General features: G+C 42.6%; 1 protein-coding gene across 1 annotated transcript in view; it reads left to right on the plus strand.

Moving 5' to 3' along the window:
• Positions 1 to 21555, plus strand: part of si (sucrase-isomaltase) — a 237232-nt gene that overhangs the window by 99683 nt on the left and 115994 nt on the right. The window contains exons 5-9 of the mRNA XM_080185474.1: positions 4777 to 4897; positions 5004 to 5113; positions 7927 to 8078; positions 13644 to 13815; positions 16973 to 17072. Of these exons, the coding sequence (XP_080041600.1) occupies positions 4777 to 4897; positions 5004 to 5113; positions 7927 to 8078; positions 13644 to 13815; positions 16973 to 17072 (655 nt within the window). The remainder of the gene's footprint in view (positions 1 to 4776; positions 4898 to 5003; positions 5114 to 7926; positions 8079 to 13643; positions 13816 to 16972; positions 17073 to 21555) is intronic.

A 21555-nucleotide genomic window follows, 5' to 3' on the forward strand; every position in this document is an offset into this window, starting at 1 on the left:
ATATAAATGATTTGAACTCGGGTATAGGGTGAACAATATGTTTTAAAAATAAACACGATTGTGGAGAAAGTTTGACAAATAAATGATATGAAGGGATGGGCAGAAAAATAAATTAGGCAGAAAAGAAAGTAATCAAACAAAACCTGAAGGGTGGTTTTGACTCCCTCTGCTTGGCAGGAACAAGACAATAAACGATGTTGAACTTCCAGACTTGTTTATCCACTAAAACTTTCAATGGAAACAGGTGGCTGTGCTGTGATTGCAATAAAGGACCGTCCTATCCTGCCAGTGCTCTAGTTTAAGGGTAGCATGAGGTCTGCATTTGTTAGCGCCTCTTATCCAATAACTAAATATGAGATGCTTATGTAATGTGATCAGTCCACACCATGTGAACTGTACATTACTTGTCGGTTCAAGTCCCCACTGAGGCCCTGGATATCAGTTCGACAATGTAATGAACTACCTTCCATATGATACCATCATTAAATGGTGTGAGCTGGGCTTCTTTTAGAAAGGCACTTCCCTCTGATTGTGCAAACCCCCGAATGACAAAGAACAAAGAAGAGTACAGCACAGGAACAGGCCCTTCGGCCCTGCAGGTTTACCTATCTAACTGTTTATATCCCTCTATTCCCTGATTGTTCATATACCTATCCAGGTGAGTCTTAAATGTGGCTAATGTAAATGCCTCAGCCACCTCACTTGGCAGTGTATTCCAGGCCCCTACCACCCTCTGTGTCACTCCCCTGCACATCTCCCCCTTATCTTGAACTGGTGCCCCCTTGTAATTGTCATTTCTGTCCTGGGGGAAAGCTTCCAACTGTTCATCCTATCTATACCTCTCATAATTTTATAAACTTCTATTAGGTTTATACATCAAACTTCCAAAAGGAAGCTGCTTCACAACAATGGTCATGTCAACATGTAAACATAACCTTGGACATGGTTGGCTCTTTAACATGAGGGAGTGCCATTTCATTAATGAAAACTGGAAATGCTGGAACAACCCAGCAGGTCTGGTAACATCTGTGGGGAGAGAAACAGAGTTAATACTTTGAGTCATGCTGGAGGTACAAAATGGTGACATGTGATATTGGGATAGTTAAGGTGTCTAACAGTTATTGTGCATGCCACTGCCATTTTGACAAAAGATTTCCAATATATTTGTTTTACTTTTGGGCCCAACATGTTCCCTATTGGCTGGGGAGGCTAAACAATGGTGAAACTGCCAACACACAGGGGAGAACAGGTAGAAGATATGCTTTGAGCTGACAGACAGTATTATTTCTTTGCTAGTCTTTCTGCTGTTAAACTACCTCATGCTTTTGAGCAGAGCAGGTTCAACAGTGGGAGAGCAGAAATCCAATTTGCAGAACAACTTCTTGAAGCAACTGCCTGCTGTAAATGCCTTATCAAAACCCCATTATCGGGTTCATTTTGCAGATCCATCCATTAGCAAATTAAATTAGCAAAATGGAATGTTTTCCATGTCAAATGTAAAAGACCTTTAGTGACAGTGAAGTCAGGCATTGTGGTTGGGGATAGCAGGTCAAGATAATTCAACTTTAACTGTCAGTTCAGACATGGGAAATCACATGATGATTTGACACATGACAGTCTGTGAAATTATCTGTGCTTCAACTTGAAATGCACCCAACAAGGGTTTTCTTTTGTTATCTAAACTGCCATTATTACCATAATAATACATCTTTCAACAGCCCAATTGTGCCAAGGGAATCATGAACACACATTTAGTTTATGCTAATGAAGGCAGAGGGATATTAAATATGCATGGGAGACAAAAGAAATTTGAACAATATCGTCACGGACTGGAATTTACTCTAACTGGCGGGCAAACAAAGTAATGAACAAATGGCATTTTCTATATGCTAGCCTTGCCCTTGCCTGTTTAATTTGTGTGACTTTCTGCACAGGAAGTTGCATTAAGTTAGAAGTTTATATTAGCAGTCTCGACTGAAGGGGACTCTTGCCAAAAAGTGGGCCCGATTTTCCTATCAAGTTGTGCCTGTTTTTGGGCATGAAAACTTGGTAAAAGTCGGGCGTGAATAATGCGATCTGTGCCTGCCTTGGCGTTGGTTCTCCCTTTACCAAGGCCTGAAAATAGCCGTGATTGCGACGGCTATTTAAGTGCTTTCAGTAGACTTAATAGGCTGCACGCTTAATTTTACCAGCACTTCCCCCTTTATCACCGTGTTCACCAATCCAGAATTGGCATGAAACAGACATGCTCCATAAAAGTCCGATTCGGGCGCTCCACCAGTGAGGGTTCAGTGAATGACGAGGTAAGTGCGTAGCATCCGAAGGCTCTCTGCTGCTTATGGAGGTCCTTTCGTTGTGACCATTTTGTTTTCAGGGTTGGGGGTGTGCTCTGTGAGTGTGTGGGGGGATTGTTGCTCAGCAGGATGTCTAATGTCCAATTTGCAGGAAGGACCTGGGTCTCAGCGCTGACCTCGGACTTGCGGTGCTGCTGGGTCCAAGTGCACTCAGCACTCTTCCAGCTGACGGATGTGCACAGAGCCCTTACAAATTGCACTGCTGCAGCCTCTGAACTTTTCAAAGCGCTGTGAGTCTGGGGAGCATGTGAGTGGGGGAATAGGGGAGGGAAGGGCCTGTGGTTCTAGGGAGCATGTGGGTGAGGGAATGGGCAGTATGAACCGTGGCTGTTGCTGGGCTAGGGGCAAACAGAGTCCCGTAACCTCTGCATGTGTTCCCTTCCGTCTCCAAATGCCTCCCCGCTTCAAACAGATGAGATGGCTTTTGCAATGCAACAGATTGATGTTGCTGTTCTTTTGATTCCTGCTGGAGCTGAGAAGGAGGAGCTGGAGGAAGAATTGCGGGCACAGGAGGCCCGGGCTTTACCACTTGCAAGAGTAGAGGGAGATGACCACCAGAAGCAAGAGGTGGCCACTATTCACCCAGAGGTGGGGGCGCAGGAGAAGGAGGGAGCAGAGACCCCAGCAGTTCTGTGCACGTGTGTCATTTGAACAGATGTCGGATACCGTGTGCCACCGACGGCTCCGCTTCCCAAAAGAGACAGTGCAACACCTGTGCCACCTGTTGCAGGACCTGGCACCTCAGGACAGCAGGGGGCGGGGGTTGGGTTGGACCCACTCTCGGTGGCTGTCAAATTGATGGCTGCTCTGAACTCCAGATCCCTAGCAGAGACGTATGGTACATTTCCCAGTCAGCTGTGCACACCTCTGTCAAGCAGGTCACAGAAGCCCGGGCTGGGCAGTACATCAAATTTAATCTGGACCAGGCCCATGAGGAAGTCTGGGCTGCAGGGTTCAGAGCCATTGCAGGAATGTCTAATGTACTGGGGGCCATTGACTGCACTCTCATCACCGTCAAGGCCCCGCTGCAGAATCCACGAAGATTCATCAACAGAAAGGGGTTCCATTCCCTGAATGTCTAACTGGTGTGTGACCACAATATGAACATTATGCGTGTCTGCGCAAGACACCCAGGCAGTGTGCATGACAGCTTCATTGTCAGGAGTTCTGACATCCCGGAGGCATTTGAGGAGGAGCTCCGGCTGTGGGGGTGGCTGATGGGTGATATGGATTACCTGCTTTGGACATGGCTGATGACGATGTGCAGAGGCTTGTGACTGAGTTGGAAACACACTATAATTTTAGCAATCTCCCAAAGATGTGCGCATACCCAGGGACGTGCTCAGTGCGCTGATTCCAACCTCTTTGAGGGGAATAGGCCCACCTCTGGATTTTTCACACAATTTATGCTATTGACCTGTGCAGTGCACAGAGGAGATTGAGTTTGAAAACCCCGCTGAGAAAAACAACATGATTTACTTCAGTTGTCACGTGAATTCAACAGTAAGAATTTTTTTGGACGAATCCCAGCCATCATCTTTATTTGGATGGTGAGCCCATTCCCTCTGACTATTTTGCCTGGCCTTTAAAAAAATCACAGAAAAGTAGAAAGGCTGGATTAAGAGAAGGAAATAGAGATAAAAGAGATGGAAAAAAAACAAAGAAAGAGTTAAGTAAAAACTTGATTTACATATTTTAGTCTCTAAAACTTAAAAGAGGTGGTGCACATTTAATTTTCCGTGCCAAAGAGGTTATTTGACAGTAATGACGGCTTTTCAGAACACTAGAAAAGGGACAGTCAGATTGAACTGGCTGAACCCTAACTTTCTGTGGTAAGTTTTGTCTATGCCTTTGACACCACTTCAAGAGCTTGATGCTATTTGATAAATTGGAATGGGTAGGCAGCTGGAAATGTGCGGTTTTCATGCACTTTATGGAGGCGAGGTGAATCTCAGCAACATCCAGATTTTTGCATTTAACGGTATATTTGTAGCTGCCTGAAGCTGCTTAATTTGTGGATAAACATGAGCACTGTTAGCCTGACATCATAGAATCATAGAATCCCCATAGTTTAGAAGAGAAGGCCCATTGAGTCTGCACCGATTCTCTGACAAGAATATATTACCCAGGCCTTTTCCCCTGCCCGATCCCTGTAACCCCACACATTTACAATGGTTAATCCATCTAATCTACACATCCTGAGACAGTAGGGGGCAACTTAGCATGGCCAATCCACCTAACCTGCACATCTTTGGGCTGTGGGAAGAAACCTACGCAGGCACAGGAAGAATGTGCAAACTCCACACAGACAGTGACCCAAGGCTGGAATTGAACCTGGGTCCCTGGCACTGTGAGGCAGCAGTGCTAACTGTGCTTGACTTTTATTATTAATTCTGGCCCATTATCTTGCACTTTACCCTAGGAAAGTTGTGAAGCTCGAGGTTGCTGTTGGAAACCAGTGGCCAGTGGAAATGGGCCTTGGTGCTTCTTTTCTCTGAACATTGGATACAAACTCCAGGAAAGTGAAAAGAAAACACAAACAGGTGTGTGCTGCAACTCAGATGACTGATTTTGTTTGTCTCGTTCCTTTATAAGATCTGAATATTTTTATCGATGAATGCACTTAACCCAGATTCTGTTTTGTAAAAGGGTTTGAAACTCTGCTGTACCGTTTGCCTTCCCCCTCCCTTTATGGAAATGACATTGAAAGATTGCTACTGACTGCAGAGAAACAGACTGCAAATCGCTTCCGATTCAAGGTCAGCATGCTTTAACATGAACTGAAAGCTTTGGATTTTCTATTATCATCCTTTTAATACAAAAATGAGAAGGCTAATCCATTGTTAAATATTTCTTGTCATTGCTTTTTATCATAGATATAGGATAAGTGACAAAATATAAATACAAAATAGAAGCAGTTGAATAATTTTTTTAATGAGAGCATGTTTATATCAATATAGAAATGTGTTTCAAACTTGACCTTAAAAGTTAATACTGAATGTACAATTAATCAAGATACTAATATTTTCACAACACGGGATGAGGCTATGTGGCCCATCATATCTGTCCTGGCCCTCTGAATAAGTAGCTCAGTTAGTGCCACTCCTCTACCTTTCAGAGTCATTGAATCACTATAGTGCAGAAGGAGGCTATTCGGTCTATTGAGCCTGCACAGATAACAATCCCACCCAGGCCCTATTATCGTAACCCCATGTATTTACCCCGCTCATCCCCCTGACACTAAGGGTCAATTTAGCATGGCCAATCCACCTAACCTGAACAGCTTTGGACTGTGGGAAGAAACTGGAACACCCGGTGGAAGCTTACACAGACCTGGGGAGAATGTGCAAACTCAACACAGACAGTCACCCGAGGCTGGAATTCAACCCACATCCTTGGCGTCATGAGGCAGCTGTGTGAATAACTGTGCTACAGTGCCATCCATACAATGGCACCCAAGGTGACAGGTTTAACTGGGTTCAAAGAAATGTGTGATTTGATGCTACTAATCAAAATTCTGGGAATCACCTCTGGGAATTCCTTTCGGAAGTTTCAACTGATCCTGCCACCACCAAACCTCCAGGCAGTGCATTCCTCATTTTGCCATAGTCTCTTTTGCCAATGTCGAAAATTCTGTGCCTTCTGGTTCTCGTTCCTTCGCCAACGGGCACAGTTTCTTCCTATCTACTCTGTCCAAATTCTGTTCAAGATTTTGAATCCCTCTATCAAATCTCCTCTCAGCCTCTTCTTCCCAAAGGAAATTAGATACAAATTCTCCAGTTTTTCCATGTAACTGAAATTCCTCATTCCTGGAACCATTCTCATGAATCTTTTCTACACTCCCTCTAATATCCAGAACTGGATACAATACTTCAGTTGAGGCCAAACCAGGATAACATTGCTAACTTGCTTTTGTACTTTCTGCCCCTATCAATATTGCAGAGGATATTATATACTTTATTCACCGTTCTCTCAACCTGTCCTATCATCTTCACTAATTTATCTACTTACATAGCCAGCCCCTTCTGCCCCTGCACATTTTTGAGAATTGTGCCCTCTGTTTTATATGGAGGGCTCCCCAGTATTGGATTTTGGGATACCTTAATGATACGCTGGGGATTCCCTCTTGGAAGTCCCAGGTAAGCTTTAACAGAGCAGCTATCCAGAAGAATTGACTTCGTCTCGACAATTGAACTGCACTACAAACCATCTACCTGTGTTATCTTAATAATCATTGGGAAAAGGCTAGAGGAATAAAACCATTTCTAACTTCAGCATAATTATTTTGAATACTCAGAACAAACCCCACAAAAAATTCTCCCCACACTCCTGACCCTATAGGAAATTTCAGCAACACCCCCACCCCAATTAAGTGAACCCCGTCAGTATTCCCACACCTAGCTCCTTACCTAAATGGAATTCTCCACCTCCTCCTGACTTGACCCACCCCAGTTGGAGCCACACTACCCCACTCCCTGACCTGACCTGCTCCCCCCTTCCCTCCAAAACCGGCTGAAGCATCCCGACCCACTCCCCCCCCACCCCATCCCATTGTCCGACACCCCCATTTTGGAATATTCCAAACTCCACCCATTTATCTTGGACACTCTTCTCCCGGGCCTGTTATTGTCAATGAGACTATTGAGCTCATCTGCTTTACAGCAGCTAATGCTACCAAAAGGGAGGGTGTTCTCCTTCACTCCACTTCTTTTAGATTCTGACACTTGGTCCAGTGACCCACCACGCTGCCTGGATCTCATTTGTCCGAGTCAGGAAGATCTGGCGAAACTGGCACCATACGAAGTGGCAATCCAACACATTTTACCCCTCTGAGAAAACAATGATCCATTGTCTCTCTGCATCCTTTCTCTCAAAAGTAACCACTACACAATTCTCTGCATTAAACTTCAACTGTCCAGCTATTCCACCACCCTGAGTCTTACACCATCCTCATCAGGTTTCACAATGCTTTCAACTATTTGCAAATTCTGAAGTTGTAGCCCTGTACACCAAGCCCCGCGTTCTTAATATATTTCAGGAGTGCAAGGGATCCCTGGGAACTCCATTATAAGTCAACTCCTGTTTAGAAAAATAACCGTTCAACACTACTGTTTGTTGCCTATCACTCAGCCAGTTTTGTATCCATGTTGCTACTGCTCTTTTCCATGAGCTCTTACTTTGCTCAAAAGTCTGTTGTGCAGCACTTTATTAAATGCTTTTTGGAAGTCCATGCACACCACATCAACAGCACTACTCTCATCAATCCTCCCTATTACCTCATCAAAACACCCAAGCAAGTTAAATATGATTAATAAATCCATGCTGACTTTCGCATATAATGCTTTTTGGTAAGGTGCGTCTGAATGCTCAGTGTTTCACTTATTTTTGTAGTATTTGATTATAAATAATTACTTGTTAAAAAGAGTAATTAAAATCACTGGGCAACAGCCTCTGTGTCTTTGCCATTATCAGATTGATGTATCACTGAATAGATTGCCATTTAAGGCATAATTTTATATTTGAGATGTGTGCTTTGAACAGGCATATTCATTTTATTCACTGTTATGTTAAGATTACAGATGCTAACAATAATCGATTTGAAGTTCAGCATGAAAATATTAAACCGTTTACGGGTCCCGCAGCCTCAGACCCTAATTACGAAGTTGAGCTGGAAAAGAATCCTTTTGGAATTATAATCAGGAGGAAGAGCACCAGAACTGTTCTGTAAGCAATTTTCTCCTTAATACGTATTTGAGACAATGCTGACACAAAATATTCCCAACAAGCATATTATTACACTAACATGAAATTCCTCTGGAGGCTCTTTGGCGGTATTAAAAGTAAGCATTTAAATCTTGACAAGGAGTTGTCTCTGAATGTGGTTATGTTGCTGGGTTTGGTCAGCACAATTGAAAGGCAAAAGCGATATTGCTAAAAAAAGAACAGGCTTCATTGACTTATTCTGCAGCAAATCTCCCAGTCTGTCACAATCTCTTCCATATTATCCTTCGGTTAACCAAGGAAGTTATTACAACTGAAAGAAAAAAATCATATGGCCGCGATTCTCCAGAAAAAAAAGACAAAATCAGTGGGAAAACCGGAATATTTCTTATTGGCACTGGCAGCACTTCTCAAATAAGATTCATTCACCTTTAACATATAAAACTATTGCATAATGGGAGTCATGCCGGCCAGCCTGCCTTCACCCTTTTTAAAGGCCGATTCCTTTTTAAAGGAAAATCATTCCTGGCATGGTGATTTCAAACGTCTCTCTGATCAAAATCTTTATTCTGGTTGGGGGCTGTGATAACTTTGAAGTGGGCTGCTCCATTTAAACTTCATGTCCGCTGAAAAACTTCCAAATCCCAGCAGGACTCCATTCAGCAGAAGGGATTCCCCTTTCTCTCTCTAAGAAGCTACAGGTGTGAGAAGACCCCTTTCAAACCCTCTGGCCGACAGAAATCAATCACTTTCACTGGGGAAGGGAAGGGAATTCCCTTTCCCACAGCTGCTCACTTAGCCCCATTGTTCTAATACAGCATTTATTTCAAGTCTCTGAGCCTTCATAGAAATCTGAAAGCCTTTGAAATCTCTTCAAACCCTTTGAAGAGCCTTGTTTCAATTCAATTTCAGTCCAGTCCTTTAAATCACAAAAAGTTGGGCGTGCTAGTTCAACAGGTAGTTGGGAAAGCAAATGGAATACTGGCCTTTATTTCAAAGTATTCTTGCTGAAGAGAGCTGTAGAAGCTGAGTCATTACATATGTTCAAGGTTGCGATAGACAGACTATAAACCAGTAAGGGAATCAATGATTATGAGGAGAAGGCAGTAAAGTGCAGTTGAGGATTATGTCAGATCAGTCACGATCTCACTGAATGGCAGAGCAGATCTGATGGACCGAATGGCCTGCTTCTGCTCATATGTCGTATGGTATATTGTCCCTTAATTTTTCATGAATCTCTTTTTATTTATAACCTTTTTGCTGTGAGTTCAGTACACATTTGCTCTCAGAGGAATAAAATTGTCGTAGGGCTGAATTTTCTCGCCTCGCCCGTCACGGGAATTGTAGCGGATGGGACACAGACTATGCCGACTTCGGGTTGGATTTTCCAGACTTGGGGCTAGCGCGGCCAGATAATCCTATCCCTTGTCTCTGGTCTTGCTTGAACCTTATTGTTTGGCAATTCATGTGTCACAGTGCCATAATCAAAATTACCAAGCTCCCCTTCAACTCTGCCATACACTCCTGACATGTTTAAAAAACAGATTTTTTTTTCCCTGGATTGATAAACAGCTTCAATTCTGTTTAGCTCTCAGTAATGTAGAGCTAATAATGGCAGTCTTCCATATTAATCTTCTGTTACTATTTTTCAATGTGGCATAGTGTTTTTTTCCTCTGAGTTGTTCTCACTCTTTCTGTAACATATAGAAACCTTTGTAAATAGAACAGATTAACAGGCTGTCCAATTGGCAGTATCTTTCAAATACACTTCTGATGTAATCTTAATGAAAAGGTCAATATAACCAGATGATAAATTCCAAAGGGCAATCTTTTGTGTATTTACAATGTCATAACTTTGTTTAATATAACAATCATAACATTTTATGGGCTATTAACAACTGTTCACTTATCAGCAACCTTAGAAATACACCCATCACTCCAAAGTTGAGGAATGTGAACTTTTCTGAACAGATTATAATTGCCACGTGACCGAGGGTTTCCACCAGTTTGCATTGGTTTTATCAGCACAACCAGGCAGAAATCAGAGAAAGTATCCTAAAAGGTTGTGAATCTTAAGTCAAGCTTCCACAATATTTAACATTGCTTTAACAGGACTAGCTCACAAAACTCACCGTGCTTCCAGATCAAAATGCTTACTTTTTGCGATAAACTCATTTTCAGATGTATTAGTAAAACTGCACAAGCTTACCATTCTTAAATATATTAATGGGTATATTTTAATGAAAATTTTAAAGATAGTAAATTGTAAAAATTGGTACCTCCAATCCATGACTGCATGCCTGCTACTTCCAGTGCAGACAGCATATCGACGTGATGCTGCCTGTTGATTAACACTATTGTATCATGCACCCAGTGCCAACTGCACTATTGAGTGGCTGCACACCTCAGGAGATGGTCCAAAACTCTGAAAGATCAGCCAGCCTGCATTCCTAAAGGCAATCTGCATTTCTTAAAGAGCACGTGCACTGAGGCTGGATCAGGGTGCTGGTAGTTGTCCTACCGCTGTTTTTGATCCGAAAAGTACTCAATAATGTTATAACATGGAATAGAACAGACTTCCAAGATTCTCCAATAATGCAATGGAAGCCTTGCTCATGAAGGTACAGTGGAGAAGGGATATGCTTGCTCCATTGGGGTTCAGGAGCCAATCCCAATGAATACTGAGAAAGGAATGAGATTAGATAGCCATGGTGGTCAATGCCAATGCTCAAGCAAGTTCAATGACCCAACGCAAGTGGTCAAGGTCAGTGAATGCGTCAGCAAATAGTGACCAGAATGTAATAGAACTTCACATTAAGTTTGAAATTGATATAGTTCCTTCTGAATCTAGGCTTTTAAATCTGACCAAAGGGAACTATGGAGTTATGAGTGGCAAGTTGGCTATGGTGAATTGGAGAAATACATTAAAATACTTGGTAGGTGTTGCACTCCTCTAAGACACAAGAACACACCAGAAAAAGTGAATCAAATGTGATTAACAGGAAAATTTAAAGATTGCATTCGATCAAGCAAATTGGCTTCTAAGATTGCCAGAAAAGATGGAAAGCCCAAAGACTGGGAACAATTTAGAATCCAGCAAAGGAGGACCAAGAAACTGAGAAAGGAAGGCAAAAGAGAAAATAAGTGTATTCTAGCAAGAAACATAAAGGCAAACTGTAAAAGCTTCCTTGGGTATGTGAAAAGGGAAAGATTAGCAAGGACAAATGTTGGTCCTTTACAGGTTGAAACAGGAGAATTTATAATGGAGCTGAGGGATATGGCAGGGAAACTAAATAATTATTTTATATTTGTCTTCACAAAGGAGGAAATACTAGGGAATTAAAGTACTTACAAGAATGAGGAACTGAAAGAAATTAGTATTAATAAAGTGAGAATACTCAAAAAATGTTTGAATTGATGGTTGGACGAGATGGACGTCTTTGTAAAAAATGTTTCTAGAGATAAGTTTGACATTAAAAAACATCAATCACTCATATATTCATAGTAACAGCCAGTTAGAATCAATCATTAACTAATCTGAAAATAGTTGGTGATCCCTCCAAAAAGTGGGGGTCTTTCCTGCTGCTAAACATATGTTCAGCTGTATGCAATTAAGAAATACGTTTGAATGGATATCGAGCTCCAGGTTGGCAGACTTGCAACAGCACAGCATTTGTGGCTGATTAACATCATGATCTACCTATGCTGTGTTTGTCTGTTGGATGCTCACTGTGTGCATGTAAACACCCTCATCAATATGGTGCCTAGCATGGACTCATGGTAAAAGTGCATCTACCAGTTTGAACTTCAAATAGAACCTATAGTATCCAAAAGACGTGAAATAGGAACCTGAACGTTGCCACATACTTGTCATTAGACAAGTAAATTTGGACAGAAATTTGATCCATAACTTCACTTCAAAAAAACAGTGCAATTTCATTTTGTGCCCAATTGTCAATTGTGCGCAGAGCAGAGACTTTGGGTCCCATTTTAACAGTCCAGGGCTGACTTGAAACTGGGAGTGTTTCAGATTCGGCTTTTAGACCTGTTCTCAGGTGCCTCCATACACACACAGCCTGAAAATAAATCAGCAATTCTGAATCGCACTGCAGAAGCCTGTGGGCAGGGATAACACACCTGAAATCCTGCAGCTCCAACTGGTGCCTCCAACTGCACATGTGCAGAAAAAACAAAGATAGAATGCAGCTCCCTGTCACATCGCTCCCGGGCCAGATAATGCCTCCCCCTGGCCCCCACAGGCACTGCTCCGCCCCCACAGACACTGCTCCACCCCCACAACATTAATGACACCCTTCTCCCCCCAACATCCCACCACCCAAACTGATCATGGGCCCCTTCCCCCCAACCCCCTCACTGATCCCAGGCAAAGTGGCAGAGAATCTCCCTTCCCTACACTGATCTCAGGCAAAGTGGCGGTGGACTCCCTTCTTTCCTCCACTGATCTCAGGCAGAGTGTCAGTGGACTCCCTTCTTTCCCCCACTGATCTCAGGCAGAATGTCAGCAGAACCATCCACCCCCTCACTGATCTCAGGCAGAGAGCTGTCAGATCCACTACTCCCCCACCCACCCATCAATCTCAAGCAGAGAGCCATCAGATTCTTGGCACCTATCTCCTCATGAACTGAAATGTCCAAATTGTGGAGCATGTCTGTTTCTCACCAATTCTGGACAGGCGAACACGGTGGTAAAGGGGGAAATTCTGTAAGGTTGGACGCGTAGCCTATTAAGTCAATTTAAAGAACTCAAATGCATTTAAAGGGCTGTCGGTCCCTTTTTGGGCGTAGTCCTGATCGTGGCCATTTTCAAGCCTTGGTAAAGGGGGAACTGGTGTGGAGATGGGCACGGAGCATGCTACTCGCCTCATGCCTGACTTTACCAAGTTTTCATGTCTGAAAGTGGGCACAACTTGATGGGAAAATCGGGCCCTTTATCTCACAATGTAATTTTTTGATTCAGAATAAGTTTGCACTTTGAAAATACATTTTGTCAACTTCGTGCATTTAATGGCAAAACAATATAATCAGCCTGTATTTTGATCTGTAACTTATTTCACACCAACTATATATGACCTTTAATTTAGCAAACACCAATTAGTTATTAGTTATAAAATTCATAGTGCAGGAAGCAAGAGATTAGAAATGCCATGTCAAAGCACTACTAACCTTGCTGAATTTTCCAATTAGATATATGTGACAATGGGATTAAAAAATATTCTGAAGAGAAGTTAACTATGAAACTACTTAAACTGTTTGTTGCAATATTTTTCACAATGTTTGTTTTATTGGGTGAGTGAGCTTGTTGGTTTATTTTCGTAATGAACAAATGCAATGAGAGGCAGACCGTGTGTGTGTGTGTGTGTGTGTGTGTGTGTGTGTGTGTGTGTGTGTGTGTGTGTGTGTGTGTGTGTGTGTGTGTGTGTGTGTGTGTGTGTGTGCGCGCGCGCACATGCATATGAGTGCATTGTAGACTTGCATACATTTTCCTTTTCAAATGTTTCAAGTAGTACATCACGCAGAATAAAAGAATGCTGGTATTTCTATCCATAGGTTTGACACTTCAGTGGCACCACTGCAATTTGCTGATCAGTATTTGCAAATAACTGCCAAACTTCCCAGTCACAACATTTATGGACTCGGAGAACATGTTCATAAACACTATCGCCATGACACTAACTGGAAGACCTGGCCTATCTTCACCAGAGATGCATTTCCTAATGGGGTATGGAAACTATTTGAATTCAGTTTTCTTTTAAATAGTGCCATCTGACGATTCCACTTGTCATGTTTTTTACATTCTTTCTTTATCCTTATTCTTATTGTACTGCTAAAACTATTTGTCAGTCTCACTACAAAATATAGTTAGAATTATGTGAGTAACTTGTGGGCAATAATATTCTGAAAACAAATTATGGGTGAAATTTTAATGGCACATCCACGCGAGGTTTATACAATCCTGCCTGATGCCAACAGAGAATGCCATTCTCTGAGCCTCGCCCACCCCCGGAATCGGTGTAGGTATGCCGATAAAATTCCAGCCGATAAGTCCTCAGAGGTGTGCTTGATATCAGCACATGCCTTGGAAGGTTATGATTTAAGCCCCACTTCTGATTAAGTGTCTAGGCTAAAGATGGTCTTCTGGTCTAGTGGGTAGTGCCCTGGCATTGAGCCAGAAGATAAGGTTTGAAACCCATCCAAGTGCATTCAGAACATGGTTAAAATGGTTGAGTAGCAGTGTGCAAATCCTTCCAATATGAGCAAGTGATAACAGCAAGAGAGATCGTTGATCAGCCGTGCCTTGGAAGGGAATTGGAGCCTTAACCGTTACTACTTGTAGCTCTGGACTACAATATTGGTGGTTGTTGCCACGGCAATTTGGATTCCTCGCAGGAGAAGGAGGGTGGGAGGTGGTAGGATTGAGTCTGGTGGCTGGACAGCTGCTGAGTATCAATTTGTTGCAAACAACAGAAGATTCCCGTTTTGGCTGGCGTGGATTCTGGACCTGCCTCCTCGCCCTGCCTGTGGTGGAGGTTGTGCCATGCTGAGTTGGACCTGCCTTCGAGCAGAGAACTCAAAATGAAGAAAATCCAGGTTGACTTGCCAATGAAAGATTGAGGAAATTGTTGGAAAAGATGTTAAACTGAGACCTAGTCTGCCCTCTCATGGCAGATATAAAAGATCCTTTGACACTATTCAATGAATGAGGTTATTCTGTTGGTTAACATTGTAACCACTAAAATAGATGTGATGAGTGATGGTTAATACAAAATAAACCAGTGCAGTGTTGGTAACACATTGCAACAAGGGACCTAAAAAGTTTATTTAATATAAAACAATTGCTCTGACATGAATTATTATTTTTCCTGTTTTTTTTTCCTTTTCCATGATTTTGATGGGTTGGACTGAAATGTTCAGCCTCAGTGGCCCTGCCCCGACCCCATCACAGTGTTTGCTCCAGGGCTGGTGTCACATCACCCGACTGACCCTGAAGACAGATCAGAGGCAGTCAGGGAGGCAAGCGGTTGTCGGCATGAGATGGTTAGAAGGCCCGTCTCAGCTCTCTGAGACTTGGACTCAATTGTTTTAAAAGCTGTTAGTCCTTCCATCCCTCCATGCCCTTTCAAAATCTCGTGCCACAAAAAATCTCTTACTAGTGTAATACAGCTCGCAATTACATGTACTTGATACAGGGAAAAAAAACTCTCATACAAAAAGCCCATTCAAAGATTTTAAATTCCCTCAGATCATCAATCTATTATTAAAACAAACAAACTTCTATTCAGTAACCAAGTCAAAGATATATCATCCTTTAGCAGCCTCTCAAAACTGCCAATCAAAATGTAAATCCAACACTCCCCAATTTCAGGTAAATGGTTTTAGAGCTTAAGGAATTGAACTCAGCATTCATAATGGGCTCAAATGTAGTAATAGTCCTTGGGAAATATCAACAATGAACTCTATTGAAGCTCCAGAGACAGATAGTAACTTTTTTTCTTAACTTTACCAGCTAGCTAGTCAATCAAAGCAGATTAGCAGTTTGTGTTTGTTTGACCCTGGCAGCTATAGCCTTTCATAATTTAAAATTTATTTATTTATTTATTTGTGTCACAAGTAGGCTTACATTAACACTGTAATGAAGTTACTGTGAAAATCTCCTAACCTCCACAGTCCAACACCTGTTCAGGTACACTAAGGGAGAATTGAGCATGGCCAATGCACCTAACCAACATGTCTTTGGGAATGTGGGAGGAAACCGGGAGCACAAGGAGAAAACCCACACAGACACTGGGAAAATGTGCAGACTCTACATAGACTGTGACCCAAGCTGGGAATTGAACTCGCGTCCCTGCTGCTGTGAGGCAGCAGTGCAAAACGCTGACCACTGTGCTGCCTTAAGCGCTGGGAATCTGAAGAACTTCAGATCTTCACACTAAAACAAAGCTTATCTATACTTCGAAACCATTTACATTTCCTTCAGAAATACGTCTGTCCCACATTGCAGCTTAAGGTTCAGTGTTTGCGTTTTGTGAGGATGGGACCCATGCACCACCTGTTTCCATTGCCAGCAGAAATGGAATCTGTTAAAAATGGGGCGGGTCTTCTGTATCTGGGGCTGACCCAGCATTTTTAAAAGCTTTCAGTGTCAGCTCACTTTAGTGACAATAATAACAGCTTGCACTTTTATTTTGCCTTTATGCTAGAAAATGTTGTATAGTGTGTCACTGAAATGTAAGGAAATCATTGGATGCCAAGCAGAATATTTAGATCAAAAGTTTTGTTAAAGATGGAGGATTTTAAGAATGGTCTGAAAGGGAAGAGGAAAGGGATTACATCATTAATTCCCAAATATGAGGGTGAATTTTCCCGTCCCACTCACCACGCAAATCGGAATGGCCGAGGGGAAGACTAGGGAAAGGTCTGTTGACTTCGGGTGAGATTTTATGGTTTTGGGATGAGTGAGGCAATGAAACCCTGCCCATGATGGCAAGGTGTGTAAGCAAACAACTATCAATAGTATTCACTGTACCAATGTGTACGTAATTTGCTCATAGCCTATCCTTCAATTTGTTGGCTGTTAGGCTTGCTTGTGGAAGTAATTCATTGCTTTAGACAAAAGAGAAAGATCTGGACTATTCAGAATTGTAACAACACCGAACCTCTTCTTGCATTCTTCTTGGTGCCTACATTGTTCTTGGAAAGCATAGGAAGATGTTTTGTTTCAGAAGAGTTACTATGTGAGCACAAAGCATTATTAAGCTGACGGCCTCCAGCAATTTGAGGGCTGTATGACAGTAAAGATTACATTGAAATTGACACTATAAATATTGCATGATGTAAGTCCTCTCAAGACAGTTAAAGTTGTTGTTTTCCTTTCGCAGGGAATGCATAATCTCTATGGGCATCACACGTTCTTCATGTGCCTGGAAGGAGAGACTGGCGAAGCCTTTGGTGTTTTCCTGCTGAATAGCAATGCAATGGGTAAGCTTATTGTAACAACTATGTCAAGGGATAATACTAACCAAGAGGGAAGGGTGTTGGAGTGGCAAAGCTATAGAAACTTCACAGTATTGAGCCCTTTGTGCTCTGCATGACTCCAACGCTTTATGTTGAATTATGTAAAGGCACTCAGCGGATGCTTACAAGATTGCATTTTAATTAATTATCATTGAGTATGAATGAATGACATGGTTCTGTAGTTTTTCTTTTTGCACTAATAGCTAGCAGGTCCGAGGCCAGGTTCCTATGCTTAATGAGGAAATTGTGCTGTCTTGAAAACAGAAAACATTCATCATGCCAGGCAGCTGCTGTGATGAAAGCAAAAGTTAACAAGTTGATCAACTTACATTTAGAACTGGAAGATGTCAGAGGTCAAGGCCACATAATTTGGCCCAGTATTGGTGCTGGTGGAAACCCAAAACGCTCTTAACCATTTTGAGCAAATTCTGCACTATGCCTCCCAATTGCGCCAGGCTCTGGCAGAGGGGGCCAATCATGTTACCAAACTGTCTCTGATGCTGATTTGGCAGCAGATCTGCTATTTTGGACATTCCAAAGGTCCTTCATCAACAACCCCAGCTGAGGATGTGTTCAGCTGCCTGAAGGGTTTTATCCCAAAGGGATCACCATTCAACTTTCCGGTGAGGCGATTTTGAATTTTGCTCGCTGCTGCAGAGTTAATGGATGTACTGGGCTCTTTTTCTTTGGAGTTGAGAGAAGCTTTTCAAATCACGAGGAAGTGGGGCTGAATTTTGTCAAGGAGGTCAGAAGAGTTGGAAGGCCAGTCAGGAGAAAGCCTGCTTTCTGTAGTTGTAGTTCCTGTTGGGATGCAACAACTCCTGGAGAAGACAAGGAGGGAGGAGGAGGAAGACTCACTATAGAAGGCTATATCCACTTAACATGTTCAGGGGTATTTTCCTCTTTCTCCACCTCCAGGCATAGTGTCTGAAGCACCTACAAGGAGTAGTAACAAATCTCCTACAATCAGCCATGCAGCAGATGAAGACGGTGCTTTCAGTAGTTCTGAAAGTAACTATAGCTCTCAATTTCTACACCAGACATTCTAAGCTTGATTTGAAGATGTGTCATTTTCACTCAGCCAAATATTACCACATCTGGGAGGTGCATAGATGGAAAAGGGATTTCATCATCTTCCCTCTTGAAAGAAGCAAGAGGAGCAAGCACATGGATTTTCCAACCCAGCAGGATTCCAAATAGTGCATGCACAAGGCTACATAACAACTACAAGAATTCACTACTCCATAAACATGCAATTAGAATGAGACCATTTGCAGAAGATCCTATAGTTGAATACTTGCTATTTTGACAGCAGTTCCAACCTATTGATTGTGCACCAGTCAGCCCTTACCACCAACTTTGAGTCACTGTAAAGAAGCAGAGGCTAGCTGCTGGGTGAAAAGGATACTAACTCAACACCTGGCTCATTGCACTCCTTACATCACCTGACTCTATATTGACATTGTTCCTACAATGAGAATCATGCTGCCACCAGGACGATAATGGAGCCAACCGTTAGCATCTAAAAACAACACTGTCTAGACCATTTTGGAGGAACACAACATTACTCACAGGAGCATGTCTCCAAATTCATGTTAGTCTGCTGTGTTCTTTACAATTTTGCTCTCAAGAAGGTATAGCCCTTGTTACTAGGCCTTCAGAGGACACTTCAGGAAAAGGAAGAAGTGGAGGAGAAAGAAGAGAGGCAGGAGGAACAATGGAGGCAAGTGCGACTTCCTTACTCAAATGGCTCTTAACAACTTTCTCAAGGGCAATTAGGGATGGGGAATAAATACTGCCCTAGCCAGCAATAACCAAATCCATGAAAGAAAAAAAAAAGAGCTGTCCATGATGAGATATTCATAGTTTTGTTTCCATGAATTCTAATTCCCACATCACGATTCCCCACCTTTCAACATATCTGCTTTGCACCATCATAGTGTCCTCAAGGCCAAACTCCTGAAATAAAACTACCATCAAAAACTATTCCATAACAACTTTATCCACACTGTTTCCAATAATACAGACAAAATTGAACAATTCATCTTTATGCAATCCTTAGTGTCTATCTTATATGTGCCTTTGCCTGTCCTAATACCCCTACACAGTGCTATTGCAATAGCATGTTTGGTGAAAAGCTACTGACTGTCACTCAGATGGACTGCAAGTGGTCTTGTTGGACACCTTTGAGCAATTTTGGACCTTGAGGGTATAGTTCAGGACTGCACCACCTCAGCATGGATGATAATGGTCTGGGCTGACTGGATGAAAGGTGAGCAGGGGTGCTGTGGAGAAGCAGTGGTGACAGTGAGAGAGGACTGCAGTATCATACACCACAGAGAAACTGCCACCCAGTCAGGGCATTGCTTAGCAATCCAAATGGGGTCAAAAGGCAGATTGTTGGAGTGTTGTGGAGGTTTGCATTCACACCCATGATGGCAGACTGAACTTGCATGGCAGCAAGCATGGATCTCATTCATATCCTCAGTCTGAGTTTCCACTTCAGCACTGAGACATTGAGTAGCATCTGCTTGTGCTGCAATGAAGTTGACACATTGGCCATCGGACACGGCCTCGTGGCTGGGTCCTCAGACACTTGTCATGATAGCGATCATCACCTCCAAGCTAGCAAGAATGGAATCCAAACTCTATGGTCTTGTGCCGTATTAGAGTTGGACACCTTCACACTGACAGAAGTGTATTTGGCTGACTTGTAAGTACCTATTTCTGCAGAACCATTAGATCTTCATTTATGCTGTCCTATTACAGTCCAGACCTGAATCCCTTGTAGCAGAACTCATTTTCTGGGGAGCCAGCATGCTAGCTTTCCTTCCTTGACCTGGCTGTGGTTCACTCATGCCTTGCACAGGTCCTGGCTGCAAGAAGTGTGCAATGCCAGCATCTGTGTTGGTGGCTGTGATGTTGGATTTTGGCTAAGAGCTTCCAGTCCCATTGAAGGCAACCCAAAGTGGTGGTTTACCTAGTGGTGGGGCCGGTGAACCATGCAAAACACCATAGACTTCGGTGAGATTGGGAGATCCTGGCGGTGGCCAATGGCAAACCACCTCCACCATCAGAAAATACACTGTCGGGAGGGAGGGGTTTGGAAAATTCCAGTCTTAATCAAATGGTGTGGCTGTCACTCGTCTTGATGAGACTACGCTGCCTGGTCAGGTGGTAAAGTTGGGTATCTCAAAGGAAAAATACAGAAGGGGAGGGTTATGATGAGGGAATTAGATTGGGTGGAAAGTAAGACGTCCAAAGTCTCACCACTAGCAGCTTGCAATTCATACCAGATAGCAGAATGAAAACTAAGTGGGATTTCATAAGGCAGGAGCATGTCATCAGGAGCAGGAGCATGCATCAATGCTAAACAAGTGGGATTTTCAAATCCCAGTCAGTTCAGGGTGAGCCTGTCAAACAGGTACTCTTGATGTGGGTATGCCGGCGTTGGACTGGCGTAAACACAGTAAAAAGTCTGACAACACCAGGTTTTAGTCCAACCTATTTATTTGATAATATACTTGCAAGCTTTCGGGTTAGCCTCTTCGTCAGGTGAAGTCACCTGACGAAGGGGCTAACCCGAAAGCTTGCGAGTATATTATCAAATAAATAGGTTGGACTAAAACCTGGTGTTGTCAGACTTTTAACAGGTACTCTCCCATGCCATCCTCAGGGCCTCCCAGTCACTTCAGGTTGGTGATGTGATCTCCCAGGTTCTTGATCATCAGAATGCTCTCGATACTAGATGCAACAGCCGCAGTCAGAGCTGATCCCATGTGCGAGGATATTGTCTCCACCAAGAGGCTCAGAATATGCAGACATGCCTGTCCTCTTATCACTTCTCTGTTGTTTCCTGTCATTTTTGCAACATTGTCCTGCAAAAGGTGACAGGGAGGGGGAGAGGAATAGGAATACAATTAATGCATTGTAGAGTGTGCTGCAAATGTAATCATACTCTAGAACGACCAAAGTGTACTGCTGTTACTCCTACTTTGGAGTTGTGCGACAAGGCCATCCCTTAGAAACATCCAAAAAATAAATAGAAAATCCGAGATCTCAAGGTTTTAAAAGGCTTTTGGGTAGTAGTTCAGCTGACCATAATTCACATTGTAACTACTAAATGCTGCTGTTATCATTGATGTCAGAAATATCTATAAAACAACCATTGCAAAAGAGCATAAAAGATGGAACAGAGATTTGCAGTTTATTAAGTGTATTGGGGAAGATTTTTTGTGGTTTCCCTTTGTATTAAAATTGTAAATGTGCTTTTCGTCAATGCTATAAAACTCAGCATTGATAGCACAAACAAGAAGCATTGTAATGGAGAGATAGTTCAACAAGAGTATGCTGTAGGTAGCAGCAATGATTACCAGCACAAACAACATCAGTTGGAAACAATAGAGCTGCCTTGGTATCTAACAGTCCACCAACAAAGAAAGAATTG

The sequence above is a fragment of the Carcharhinus amblyrhynchos genome, chromosome 3 (genome assembly GCF_965287045.1).
Source record: "Carcharhinus amblyrhynchos chromosome 3, sCarAmb.v2.hapA, whole genome shotgun sequence".
In the NCBI taxonomy this organism is placed as follows: Eukaryota; Metazoa; Chordata; class Chondrichthyes; order Carcharhiniformes; family Carcharhinidae; genus Carcharhinus; species Carcharhinus amblyrhynchos.